At 49.5% G+C, this 11,966-nt stretch overlaps 5 protein-coding genes across 5 annotated transcripts; 4 read left to right on the top strand and 1 right to left on the bottom strand.

Annotated features, from left to right (window-relative positions):
• The first annotated feature begins 8 nt into the window (after window positions 1-8).
• On the top strand, window positions 9-1,887 carry SEPMUDRAFT_127177 (vacuolar calcium ion transporter). The gene is made up of 2 exons (XM_016902130.1): window positions 9-715; window positions 768-1,887. The coding sequence occupies exons 1-2, from the start codon at window positions 299-301 to the stop codon at window positions 1,677-1,679; spliced, it is 1,329 nt and encodes a 442-aa protein (XP_016758583.1). The 5' UTR covers window positions 9-298; the 3' UTR covers window positions 1,680-1,887.
• A 2,098-nt stretch (window positions 1,888-3,985) lies between these two features.
• Window positions 3,986-4,747, top strand: SEPMUDRAFT_119012 (uncharacterized protein; the record flags this gene model as incomplete). Its single annotated transcript, XM_016901470.1, has 1 exon — window positions 3,986-4,747. The coding sequence occupies one exon, from the start codon at window positions 3,986-3,988 to the stop codon at window positions 4,745-4,747; it is 762 nt and encodes a 253-aa protein (XP_016758582.1).
• Window positions 4,748-5,405: 658 nt separating this feature from the next.
• On the bottom strand, window positions 5,406-6,811 carry SEPMUDRAFT_150561 (alpha/beta-hydrolase). The gene is made up of 5 exons (XM_016906258.1): window positions 6,636-6,811; window positions 6,541-6,568; window positions 6,455-6,477; window positions 6,222-6,397; window positions 5,406-6,148 (listed from the first exon to the last, which is right to left on the bottom strand). The coding sequence occupies exons 1-5, from the start codon at window positions 6,768-6,770 to the stop codon at window positions 5,497-5,499; spliced, it is 1,014 nt and encodes a 337-aa protein (XP_016758581.1). The 5' UTR covers window positions 6,771-6,811; the 3' UTR covers window positions 5,406-5,496.
• Window positions 6,812-8,458: 1,647 nt separating this feature from the next.
• Window positions 8,459-9,434, top strand: SEPMUDRAFT_48557 (cytochrome P450; the record flags this gene model as incomplete). The annotated part of the gene is made up of 3 exons (XM_016909074.1): window positions 8,459-8,725; window positions 8,783-9,063; window positions 9,182-9,434. The coding sequence occupies 3 exons, from the start codon at window positions 8,459-8,461 to the stop codon at window positions 9,432-9,434; spliced, it is 801 nt and encodes a 266-aa protein (XP_016758580.1).
• A 1,388-nt stretch (window positions 9,435-10,822) lies between these two features.
• On the top strand, window positions 10,823-11,626 carry SEPMUDRAFT_109768 (uncharacterized protein; the record flags this gene model as incomplete). The annotated part of the gene is made up of 1 exon (XM_016900805.1): window positions 10,823-11,626. One exon carries the CDS (start codon window positions 10,823-10,825, stop codon window positions 11,624-11,626), a length of 804 nt encoding a protein of 267 aa, XP_016758579.1.
• Between the last annotated feature and the right edge of the window lie 340 nt (window positions 11,627-11,966).

Below are 11,966 nucleotides of genomic sequence, written 5' to 3'. Positions count from 1 at the left end.
CCCATCCACATTCCCTTCTTCTGCCCATCATCATCATCCACCGCTGCGCCGACCTTGGCCTATTGTATACCATCAGCACTAGCATCATCATTGTGTCCCCCCAAGCCATCGTCATCCGTGTCATTCACGCCACGGCTTGGCTGCTGGCCAGCCACTCGCGACTCTGCGCCCTTCATTGTTCATCAAAAGCCCGTCCTTCTGCTGTGCACCCAACTCCGTCCGCTGATGAAGTGATCCTCGACCGACAGGCAGCATCAAACGAGCCATTCGGCGCACCACCTCCACCTTCTCCAACGCGATGCCGAGCAACAATAAACCCAATGGACATGCGACAGGAGGAGACACAAATGAGCGCACACCTCTGGTGGCTGACTCGAGCCGACTGGGCAACACCTCGCGCTCGACGAACAACGGCGAAGGAGCGCCGCTGTCTGAGGACAAGCGGTGGTATGTGAGGCTGCCGAGCGACTTTGTGCGCTTGACGTGGTTGACTCTGGCGAGCAACTATGTCAATGTGCTCCTCGTCGCAGTCCCAGCCGGTATTATTGTGGGCGCCATGGACCTGAACCCTACTGCAGTCTTCATTATCAACTTCTTCGCAATCGTGCCATTGGCGGGATTGCTGAGCTTTGCAACGGAGGAGCTTTCGGTCAAGCTGGGTCAAACACTGGGAGGATTGATGAACGCGACATTCGGAAATGCTGTCGAATTGATCGTGAGTGCGATGGTACCACATTTGTCACCATGCGCATACTGATGGTTCCTAGGTCTCTATTGTGGCGCTGCGCAAAGGCGAAATCCGGATCGTTCAAGCCAGCATGCTGGGCTCGATACTATCCAACATCTTGCTGGTGCTAGGCTGCTGCTTCGTCGCCTCTGGAATTCGACGCCGCGAGAGCAGATTCAACGAGACGGTGGCATCGACCATGTCATCGCTCATGGCAGTCGCAGCCACGTCGCTCATCATTCCCGCGACCATGTACGCCGCTCTTTCCAAGAGCGATGCAGATTCCGTCGGGAACATCCTGGTTCTGTCGCGTGGCACGGCCATCATCCTCCTCATCCTCTACGTTCTATACTTGGTCTTCCAGCTGAAGACTCACGCACATCTCTTCGATGCCGAAGCTCAAGAGGGCGGGGACGGAGATGAAGAACAGAAAGAGCCAGAGATTTTGGGTCCTATTCCAGCCATGATATGCCTCATCTTGGTGACAGTGCTCGTCGCCGTCTGCGCTGAATACCTCGTGGACAGCATCGATTCGATCGTCGCTTCTTCTGGTATTAGCAAGACATTTATTGGTCTGATTCTGCTCCCCATTGTCGGCAACGCGGCAGAGCACGTCACAGCTGTCGTGGTCGCGTGGAAGGACAAGATGGATCTCGCTGTCGGAGTCGCCATCGGATCCTCGATGCAAATCGCGCTGTTCGTGACCCCATTCCTGGTGATTTTGGGCTGGATCATCGGTGAGGATATGACACTACACTTCCAGGGCTTTGAGACTGTAGTCTTCTTCCTGAGTGTCTTGGTGGTCAACTACCTCATCTCGGATGGCAAGAGCAACTACCTCGAAGGTTGCATGTGTCTCGGCACATACATCATAATCGCTTTGGCGTTCTGGGTGTACCCTGAAGATGCTGGCGACATTGGAAGCATGATTTCTGGTTTCTTTGGTCATTGAAATTTGGACGAAAATATGGCGACGGGTATAGTGTTTCTCGAATAAGTGTACTACTCTGCTTCAGAAGACAGATTCGACGAGTGTCAGTTGTGGGAGGGGGGGCTGCTTCAAAAAAAGAAGCGAAGAGGCAACGATCCTCCTTGTGTATTATACAATCCAAGCCTCAGGCAGATTTGAGCGATTTTCATCATGTCAAACCCAAGTCCCCATTTTTGGGTGTCCTAATTCTCCAGAGCTAATTTCGCGGATTTAGAAGACGAGCGCATTATGCTTTTGCGTGTTTGTCATTTGATTCTACTGGAGGTACAGGAGGAGCAATTCCAGCCTGGCAAAGTCCCAGGTAGGAGGAGGCACTAGCCGCGGACTTTGCTTTTTCACGATACCCTATGTGTGAAATCCTCATCTCTCACTCACTCAAAAGAAAACACTGCGCGCTAACTTTTTGTGGTCCAGAAGATGACAGACACTTTTCTCTTCACGCACCTCGTGCTCCACGGTACCGCGGTCTTTAAGGTAGCGAAAGCTATGACGAGATTTGAAGAGAGAGAAAAAAAAAGATTTCCTCGGAAAGAAAATATGGATCGCTCGCTCGCTTCTCCTCGGGTCAGGCAGACAGACAGAGACTCAGGTAGGTAAGATACCGTCCATATTTTCTTTGTCTTGTAAGAGGTAAGGTTAAGATAAGGTACCCTGGGTCGAGTTGTTGAAGGTACCCTTTTTTTTAAAAAAAAAAAAAAAAAAAAAAAAAAAAAGATTCTTTCAAAAAATAAAACGAGAGAAGCGCTGCGGGAATTGGGCGGGAATGTCATCACGTCTACGTTCCAGAGAACAAGAAAAGACAAAAAAAAGTTGAGTACGTGGGACCACCAATCATGGCGATACGTAATGAAGAAAGAAAGAAAGAAAGAAAGGAGTGAGTGAGTGAGTGAGTGGAAAGAGAAGAGAAGAGAAGAGAAGAGAAGAGGTTCCTTCTTTCTGCTCGGTCGGTCGGTCGGTCGGTAAGGTCGCTACGTGGTCGGTACTAAGGTACTATATCTGGTAGGTACAGGTAACGTAAGTTTGCTCCATCCAAACAAATTATTTATTATTAGTCTCTCTGACTGACTGACTGACATTACAGAAAAGGGAAACCGGAAAGGAGAAAAAGAGTGGTAGGAAGTGAAGCAGCACGCGAAGAATATTTCTTATTTTATTTTTATTTTCTTCCCGTCATATGCGTCATATGGACAGACGGACGGACAGACGGGTAGATGGTGTTGGTAATGGTAATGGTAATGGTAGTCCGACTTACCTCTTGCCTCTTACCTCTTACCTCTTACCCAAGAAAAAGAAGAAAAGTCAGAGGACAGTACAGTGGTAGAAGTTGTGGTGGTCAGCGAATTCAATCCACAGAACTGGCTGCCTGGCTCCATGGCTCCATGGCTCCATGTTGAGAAAGGGCAGGGCAGCGCAGGGCAGGATAGGGCAGGGCAGATGATGCAGATGATGAATGTGAGTACCGAAACCAATCCACCAATCCATCCACTCTCCCGCGCAAAAGCTACCACTCAGGCTGGTGAGGGCAGGATAGGGCAGGGCAGCGCATGGCAGATGATGCAGATGATGAATATGAGGACTTTGATCGATAAAGCAATCCAATCCACTGGGCTCCCTTCCCGCGCAAAAGCTACCACGCAGGCCGGTGAGAGAGAGAGAGAGAGCAGATGATGAATGTGAGTACCTTGACCAATCAACCAATCCATCGACTGGCCTCTCTCCCGCGCAAAAGCTACCACGCCGGCTGGAGAGAGAGAGAGAGAGCAGATGATGAATGTGAGTACCGAAATCAATCAATGCATCCATCCATCCATCCATCCAATGGCCTCTCTCCCGCATAAAAGCTACCATACATTTAGGTACAAAGTCTCCATCACATCACTGAAGAAACTTCATATTGGGAAAGAAAAAAAGACTTTTTGTGGAAGCACACATAAGGTACATATTGATACGATACGAGAACTCTCGTATAGACAATTGGTTGTTGGGTGTACGGCTGTCGCTGCTGCTTGGGTTGTTGTAAGCGTACGGACGTTACCACGGATGGAGGGCGAGCTTATAGGATGAGATGGATTGTGTTTTGGTGTGGACTACGACACTCCATATATACTACTACTCCCACGAGCAGGTCTTTTCATTTCAAATCGCAGAGTCTATCTATCTGGTCGCATTTGAAAGAAGCAGAAGAAACAAGTCCTCTTGCAACAGCATCAACAACAACAACAACAATTCGTCTCTCTGAAACCCACAGCCAGTCCAATCTCTCCAAGATGTCTCAACTCACCACGCCATCGAGCAACAACAGCGATGGCAACAAGGACAACAGCAGCAACAACGAGAACGACAAGAACAACAACGACAACAAAACCCCAAGCAAAAAGTCCTCCAGAAAACCCTTGCCCCCCGTCTGGGAACGCACCAACCCCCGCTACATCGACATGAACGATGTAATGGCCACAACCAACCAGCTCGACAGCGTGAAACACCACCTCAACACGCTCCGCCAAAAGCTCGCATCCGTTGCCACCCGAATCGCCTCTCTGCCTTCTTCTTCTCCTTCTTCATCATTATCATCGTCTTCTTCTTCATTGTATTCATCATCCTCATCCTCATCATCATCATCTCTTCCTCCTCCTTCCCCCTCCCCCCTAACCCTCCACGCAATCCACTCCCACGCAGGGCTCCGGGGCAACGCAGACCAACTCGGAGCGATTCTGCAGTACGCGGATGAAATTCTGTTGAAGCCGCATGATATTGCAGAGAGAGAAATGGTGAAGATGAAAGCAGGAGAAGTGAGGGCGTGGATTCGGGGTTTGGTGCGCGATGTGACGGCTTTGGAGGAGTGGATTTCGAGGACGGATTGGAAGAAGGAAAAGGAGGAGAAGGAAAAGGAAAAGCGGGAGAAGGAAATGGGGGAGAGGGAAAGGGGGGAGATGGTGGAGAGGATGGAGAGGGAGAGGGAGGAGAAGTTGAAGCAGGAGGGAGAGGTGAAGGAGGTGGAGAAGGAGGGAGAGCAGGATCTGACGCAGTAGTGCGTGGCTGCTGGTAGTGAGGAGTTGTGGAATTGACTTTTTTTTTTCTTGCAGCAGTGTTGAATCACTCATGTATTTCTGCCGGGTGTTCTGGATTCAGGGCAATCTTTCTTTGGTCGATTGATGGATGGATGGATGAAATTGATGGATCGATCCATCGATTGACGTCGATTTTTTTCTTTTCTTTTTTTTTGGGGCACACCGTGGATACTCTTTTGGGGCAATTCGATATACGTATGTAGGTATACGAGAAAGACTATACCTACGTGCTGTTTTTCTTTCTTTTTAGGAAGATGATGATGATGATGAAAGAGGAAGATGAACTAAATACCTTAGGTAAGCAACCAATCGATCAAGCATCCCATCTCAAGCTCCATCTCAAGCTCAAGACTTCAAGAGAACGAGCGCTCTCTCGCGTAGATAGGATATAGCTTCAAGGTCTAGTTAGGTCTAGGTCTAGTTCTCATCAACTTAGATCGACCCAAGCAACTAAGGCAGTTAAGCAACTACCTAGTAATCAAACCAAGCAACGACCCAATGGACCAACTATCTCATCTAAGGTACCTTACCTACTATTCTGATATCCATCTTAATTGCTTCGATTCTTTCTGAGATATGCATGGAAACAAAAATCGCATGGAATGCAGAGGGGGAGGGGATTCAATGATAGGCGAGCGGACATCTCTCTCTCTGGTCATGGAATGCTCTGAGCTACATGTATATGATCAGTTATTGACGCAACTAACGGCTCAGTGTGACTTGAGCCACTGCAGTAATTGCTGAAACGCATCCTGTTGCTTCTCCTTGATCGTTGCGTCTTCATAGTCACCCAACACAGCAAAACCATGGGGCACTCCAGGATACACCTGGACCTCATGCTCCGTGCTCTTCTCCTGCAGCTTCTTGACACCTGCTTCTCGGATCTCGTCTGGGAACAGGCTGTCGTCCTCGACTGCGACGATGGACAGCGGCACTTTGCAATTCTCGAGCTCGCCGACTGTGATTTGCGTGCCGTGAGCGATGGCTCCCACCTTGATAGCAGGCCCCTTCTTCGCCATGCCTTCCTCTGCTTCCGTTTCCGGCGATCGTTGTCCAGCTGCCACATCTGCATATAGCTCAGAGCCCAGAAGCAGAACGTACTTGGCCCCAAAGCAATATCCTACGGCGTAGATGCCATTCCCATGTGCGACTGCGTCGGCAAATTCTTCCTTGATGCCATCTATGGCTTTCTGGAGGATCGGCAGGACCTTTTCTGAGGTGTGACGAGCTAGCCACATGTCGATGGTGAAGGACTTGGCAACAGAGGCGATGCCAAGCTTGACTTGCTCGAGAATGCTGGGATTCTGTTCGGCAGGTGTTGTCGTATTATGTGACACCGAGGTGGCGGGATCGCCGGCGAATCTGTTCACCATGACGGTCAATATGAAGCTCGACACCAAGCAGGAGCACGCGCGCGTGAGAGGGAGAGGCTGACTGGTCAGGCATGGCGACAAGGAAGCCTTCTGCGGCAAATTTGTCGGCTTGAAGTTGGTTATTGACGGAATGGATGCCGGTGCCGCCGGTCAAGAGCAGGAGCAGCTTGGAAGGCGTGTGAGGGTAGTCTGCAGGCTTTGCGATATATGTGTCGACATCGTTGAATTTGGCAATCTCCTGGTCACGTCTCAGCTCTTGTTGTGCATTGGTCTCCTTGCCTGATGATGCTCATACGCCGGTCGGTTGCTCGCCAGATGCTGCGTGTACGCTTGATCAGCTCTTGCTCATGCTCTCATCGGGATGGCGCTCGGAGGCATTACGCGTGGGGCGATCGGTAGTGCAGTGTTCCTACGTCTGTTCAGCACACACTGCTCTTTTTCTCTCCGTCTGTGGTCCTCAGTCTGGCACATCATACCCCCAAGCTCGCGGCACCCTGATCTGCTTTGCTATCGCCAGGAATGGGGCTCGTCTCGGTCGTCGTCGTCGTCGTCGCAGTCGTCTCGTGAGCGTCGCTCTCGGGGGCACGTGTCGCCAGCTCGTCGTCGGCCATGTTGGTGTTTGGTCTATCGGGTGGTGACAAGTGATGGTTGGAAGCAAGAAGACGCTAGTATGGAGGGAGTAAGGTATGATGTGCATGTGAAGAGTGGGGTCACAGTGACTTCAGTAAGGTACCCGTGACCTCCAATCCCTTCGCGGCTAGCTTATGCTTAGTCAGCCTCCACCGGATCGACCCCCTGACCTGACGTACAAGTGGAATAGCTGTACAGGTCATGTATCGATATTGATTGGAAAAGCGTGAACTAAAAGCAAACGTGTTGTTGAGTCTCTTGCTGTTCACCGCCAACTTGCTCATCATATGCCTGCTATAGGGACGACACGCAAACTCCGTTACAGCCGACTCTGAGCATCAAAAAAAAAGTGTATTAGAAACTCAAAAATCGAGGTTGAGAGAAAACGAACGGGAGATACGAACATTGCCGACAAAGTTGGACGACTTACAACGCAAAAACCAAAAAACAAAAACCAGGTAGTGCTTCGTACGAAACGAGGATTTATAGTGATATTACTCGTTCGACCGCACTACTGACATCGTACCGCCCCCAAAGTAAAAAGATGGGGGAGGCGGGGTAGTGCTATAGCATGTTGCCGTATACACGAAGAGTAGGTAGATATATCAAGGCATGGAAGTACAATCTAGGTAGTAGTAGTAACAACTACTACTTTCTCGCAGATTATTGTTTTTATCGATGATTATTCATTCTCAATTCCATGCCTAGATATCGTCTCCATCACTGATTGATTCCTCCTCGCGAAGATGGGTCTCCCCTTCGCCGAGCTCCCTGTGAGTCTCCAAATCTTCAGCTTCGGTGCCATCGGCTGGATCCTCTACCTCTCCTTCAACTACATCCAACAGAAGCTCCACGAACGACACCTGCTTCCACTGCCCCCTGGACCGAAAGGGAAACCATTCATCGGCAACCTTCCCGAAGTCATCGCAGCAAGTAAAATCGGCGAGCAGCATCTCCTGTTCGAGAAATGGGCAAGAGAGTATGGCGAGCTCTATAAAGTCAAAGTTGGCCCTTTTACCCAGTATATGGTCTCGTCGGATCTCGCTGTGAAGGCCATTTTTGAGAAACCCGCGGCAGTTTCTGCGAATCGACCGACGTGGCTCGTTAGTAGTCAACATATGTGTAATGGCTGGTATGTTTTTTCTTTCCTTTTCTCTTTTTCTCTTTTTCTTTTTTCTGTTTTCTTCCTCCGCTAACTCTTTCAATTTCTTTCCCCAGGAACGTCCTCCTCATCAACGCCGACACCCCCCGCTGGAAATACCAACGCAAAATCACCTGGGGAAACGTAGGCAGTATCCCGCGCGCAGACGCCGCTCTCCCCTTCCTCCACTACGAAACCCTCAAATTCATCCACGAAGTCGCCCACGATCCCAGCACCCAACGATCCGGCCCCGCCTTATGGAATGCCATCATGCGATATACCTATAGCAATTTCTCCACGCAAATGTTAGGATTCGATGTACCGCACTCGTCCGATCCCGCGATAAAATATGTCCACGAGACCGGAGTGGCGCAAATTTTGGGGACGTTACCCGGAGCGTATTTGGTAGACATCATGCCGTTTTTGGATTATTTGCCCTTGTTTCTCAAGCCGTGGGAGAGAGCGGGTCGAGCGAGATTTCAACGCGATAAAGCTTGGTCGGTGGATAAATTGGAGAGGATGAAAGCGATGAAAGATCGGTCGGCGGTGCGAGAGTCGTTGTTGTGTAAGATTGTGGAGGATGAGAAGAATTTGGGATTTCCGTTTGTGGAGGAAGGAGCACATTTTGCTTTGATGCTGACGATTGGTGCCGCGGATACTACTCAAATGTCTACTTGGGCGTTTGTGGAGGCCATGATGAGTTTTCCTGATGTGCAGAAGAGAGCCCGAGATGCCATTGATGCGGTTGTCGGAGACCGTATACCATACTGGGAAGACTATGAGAAAATCCCTTATGTAAGTTGCATCCACCCACGGTTGGTTCAACTTCCTAGCTGACAATTTCGACTCCAGGTCAGATGTATCGTCAAAGAAACTTGGCGTTGGAGACCACCAGTAGGTCTGGGCCACCCGCACGTCACGACGGCCGACATTACATACAATGGAATGCGTATTCCCAAGGGTTCTCGTCTCAATCTCAACGGCTACGCACTCCAACACGATCCCCAACGACATCAAGATCCCGAGACGTTCTGGCCGGAGAGGTACGAAGGCGACGAAACGACAGCCATGCAGAGCATCAATTCGTCCGACGTACAAAAGCGAGACCACTTCGCCTTCGGCGCTGGGAGAAGGTGATTTTCCTTTTTTTCTTTTACCTTTTTCTCTTTTCCATCCAAACCCTCCCCTCGGGTCGAGATCCAAAAAGAAAAGCAGTCAGTGTAAACTAACCAAAAACCGGCGCCAAAACAGAATCTGCCCCGGATACAACGTCGCAGAACGTTCTCTCGCCGTCGCAATCATGCGAATCCTATGGGCATTTGAAGTCACGCCGAGTCCCGATGCCAAGCTCCCGCTGAACATTGCAGACTGGCGAGGAGATTTCCCCGGTCTTGCTGGGCCAACGATGCCGGTCATGATGTTGCCGAGAAGCAAAGAGAGAGTTGCGGTGATTGATGAGGCTTTTGCAGCGGCGAAGATGGAGCGTGAGGCTATTGTGAGTTGACTTTTTTTTTTTCCTTCCCTCATTTTTTTTTTGTTTGCGAGGGATTTTGTGCTGATATCTTTGGGGTGTTGCAGGAGCCATTGGATTTGTTGTAGAGCGCTGGGAAGCCGACTGTCATCCGCTTGAGGAGAGTTGTTCGGTCTCGATTTTAGTGTGGACTGTTCTCAATTACATACATATACATATTCGCGTTTTTGAGGCATGAGAGAATAGATAGCGCCCAGCCCGAATACAATTTCATTGCCGATACAGTGTTTCAGAAAGGATATCCTAGAGAATTCCCCCCGCATTCACCAAAGCGCTATCACTGCAATTGCTGACGATAATCGATAATTCTTGTTATTGTAATAGAGTAAAGCTTCGAAGGCCAAGGCCTAACAGATAGCATGTGAAGAACCAAATGTGGGGTCCCTCACTCTCGATGTGGAGGATCTCCCATCTGATTGGCCACAAAATCTGGTACGCTAGTTTCTGTACCCTGCACATGCATAGAATTGCGATGAACTGGCGCGTTCGGGGTGAAGATTGTCATTTCTTATCTCCCTGAAGATCCGATAACTTTTTTTCCTTCACTTGTGCCATATATATATGTATTTTATGTTTACCGTGTATGTACCTATCATTGTATTCCGTGGTATTACGACGGTTCTTTTGTTGGAAATATATTCACGATACGAGGCGTGACCTTATTATATGATACTTGCTACTGCTAGTCGTCTGTGCAGATGCTAGGTTAGGTAGGTATTCATGCTGTGCATCATAGGAGAGATATCGTCGTCGTCGTCGTCGTCGTCGTCGTCGTCGTCGTGGGCAGGCTGACGCTGACGCTGACGTTGACATTGGGATACAAGATAATAATCGAGATGAGCCTATTGCGATGAATCGCTTGTGAGCCAGCCAAGAATTGTTCCCGTCGCTGAAAAACAAAAGGACATTGTCACATGATGCGGTCGTCGAGTGAATTGCTGATGGAAATACTGCATGACGCCGTGAGCGTCTCGAGAATGGCCCATTGCAGCATGATGCAGGCAAACGCGTCTCACGGCTCATCACGTGTGTGTAGCATCATCACCTCATTCACTGCGTTTTCGGGAGCTCATCCCGCTCATCACCACCTCAGTCATCCGCTCGTCTTCTTTGCAGGCAACAATGCTAAACACACTCTCGTCCAGGAAAGGTGGAAAAGCAGCATGTCCAGACCGCGTTCAGACAGATCCCTACATGTACCTATTCACTTCGAGCTCGACGCTAATTGAGCCTCTATCCATCCGCGACTGTCTCACATCCAAGACCAAGACCTTCACAAACACCGTCGAGCAAACCAGTTCGATATACTCCACATACTCCGAAAGTACAAGCTGAGGAGCGTACCCGCAACCCTTCACGCCATGTCGGCATCCTACGACGCCATTAGCAGGAACTTTTTCACGGAAGAATGCTACAAAGAGTGGTACAAAGTCAGAGACTACCCACTCACATGTCAGAAGATCAGCAATCTCTTTAGCTATCACCAACTCGCACACATCCTCACTCCATCACGGACAGCGCTCTTTGCGCGTCTTCACATATTGGACACTTGGGGCAATACGACTTGTACGTTCGGAGAATGCGAACGCTGCTATGCGCCCTTAGACAGAGACGCAGGTACACTCATATGCATCGCATTTGGAGAATTCTGTTTCGAAGCCGAAAATCCCCTCATCGACGCAGAAACTCTAGCGGCCGAACTGACCAAATTCCTGTGCAAGTCACATTGCACAGCACATGGCGTGTTGAAAATCTACCAGAATGCCCTGAACAGGAAAATGGAGTATTACTTACCTTTTGTCATGCAATGGCGTCAAGAGATTCTGTGCCATCATCCTCTCCCATCATCATCATCACCCGAAATGGAAAAGTCAAAGCACTCCAAATTGAGTGTTTTGATGGCGAAATCCGGAAATTCGCGGCTGGTTACGAAAAAGAGGGATAGTGTTCTGGCGAGTGCGGATCTGCAGCATTGGGAGAAGTTGTCCGCTTCGACAGATGGTCATGGTTATCATGCGAGAATGTCCTTGTCTAATGAACTCGATCGGCAGGAAACGGATCGCACGTCTTTGCATTCTGTGGGGAGTCGCAATGAGAAGCAGAAGCGACATTGGAGGCCTTTTAGTGCTCATGTAGAGGGTGGGTTTCGCATGGAGATTGATTGAAAGTTCTCTGAGGATCAGTGACGATGTTTTTCATCGTTGCGGAAAGAAATGCTGTGTTGAAGGATACCCCGGGAATGAATAATGATGATGATACTAGGACGAATGAATCGACTCGGGGGAGTATCTACAACACGTTTTTGGGCTTGTGTGAGCTAGCCGAAAAAAAAATCGAATTGTCCCCCTGCCTGTTCAGAGAATACTTCACTAACGAACAAACCAGTGCGTGATCGTACGAAAGACTGTCCGTGTCGTGCGTGGTCTTTGATGAAAAGTTCCCACAGTACTTTAAATCTCCGTCCGCACTCCTTTTTCCCCCTTTCTATTAACCCAACCGCTCCAA

This window comes from Sphaerulina musiva, assembly GCF_000320565.1.
Source record: "Sphaerulina musiva SO2202 unplaced genomic scaffold SEPMUscaffold_8, whole genome shotgun sequence".
Lineage (NCBI taxonomy): Eukaryota > Fungi > Ascomycota > Dothideomycetes > Mycosphaerellales > Mycosphaerellaceae > Sphaerulina > Sphaerulina musiva.
The sequence above is the reverse complement of the archived record's forward strand: the minus strand, read 5'-3'. Positions and strand labels throughout refer to the sequence as shown.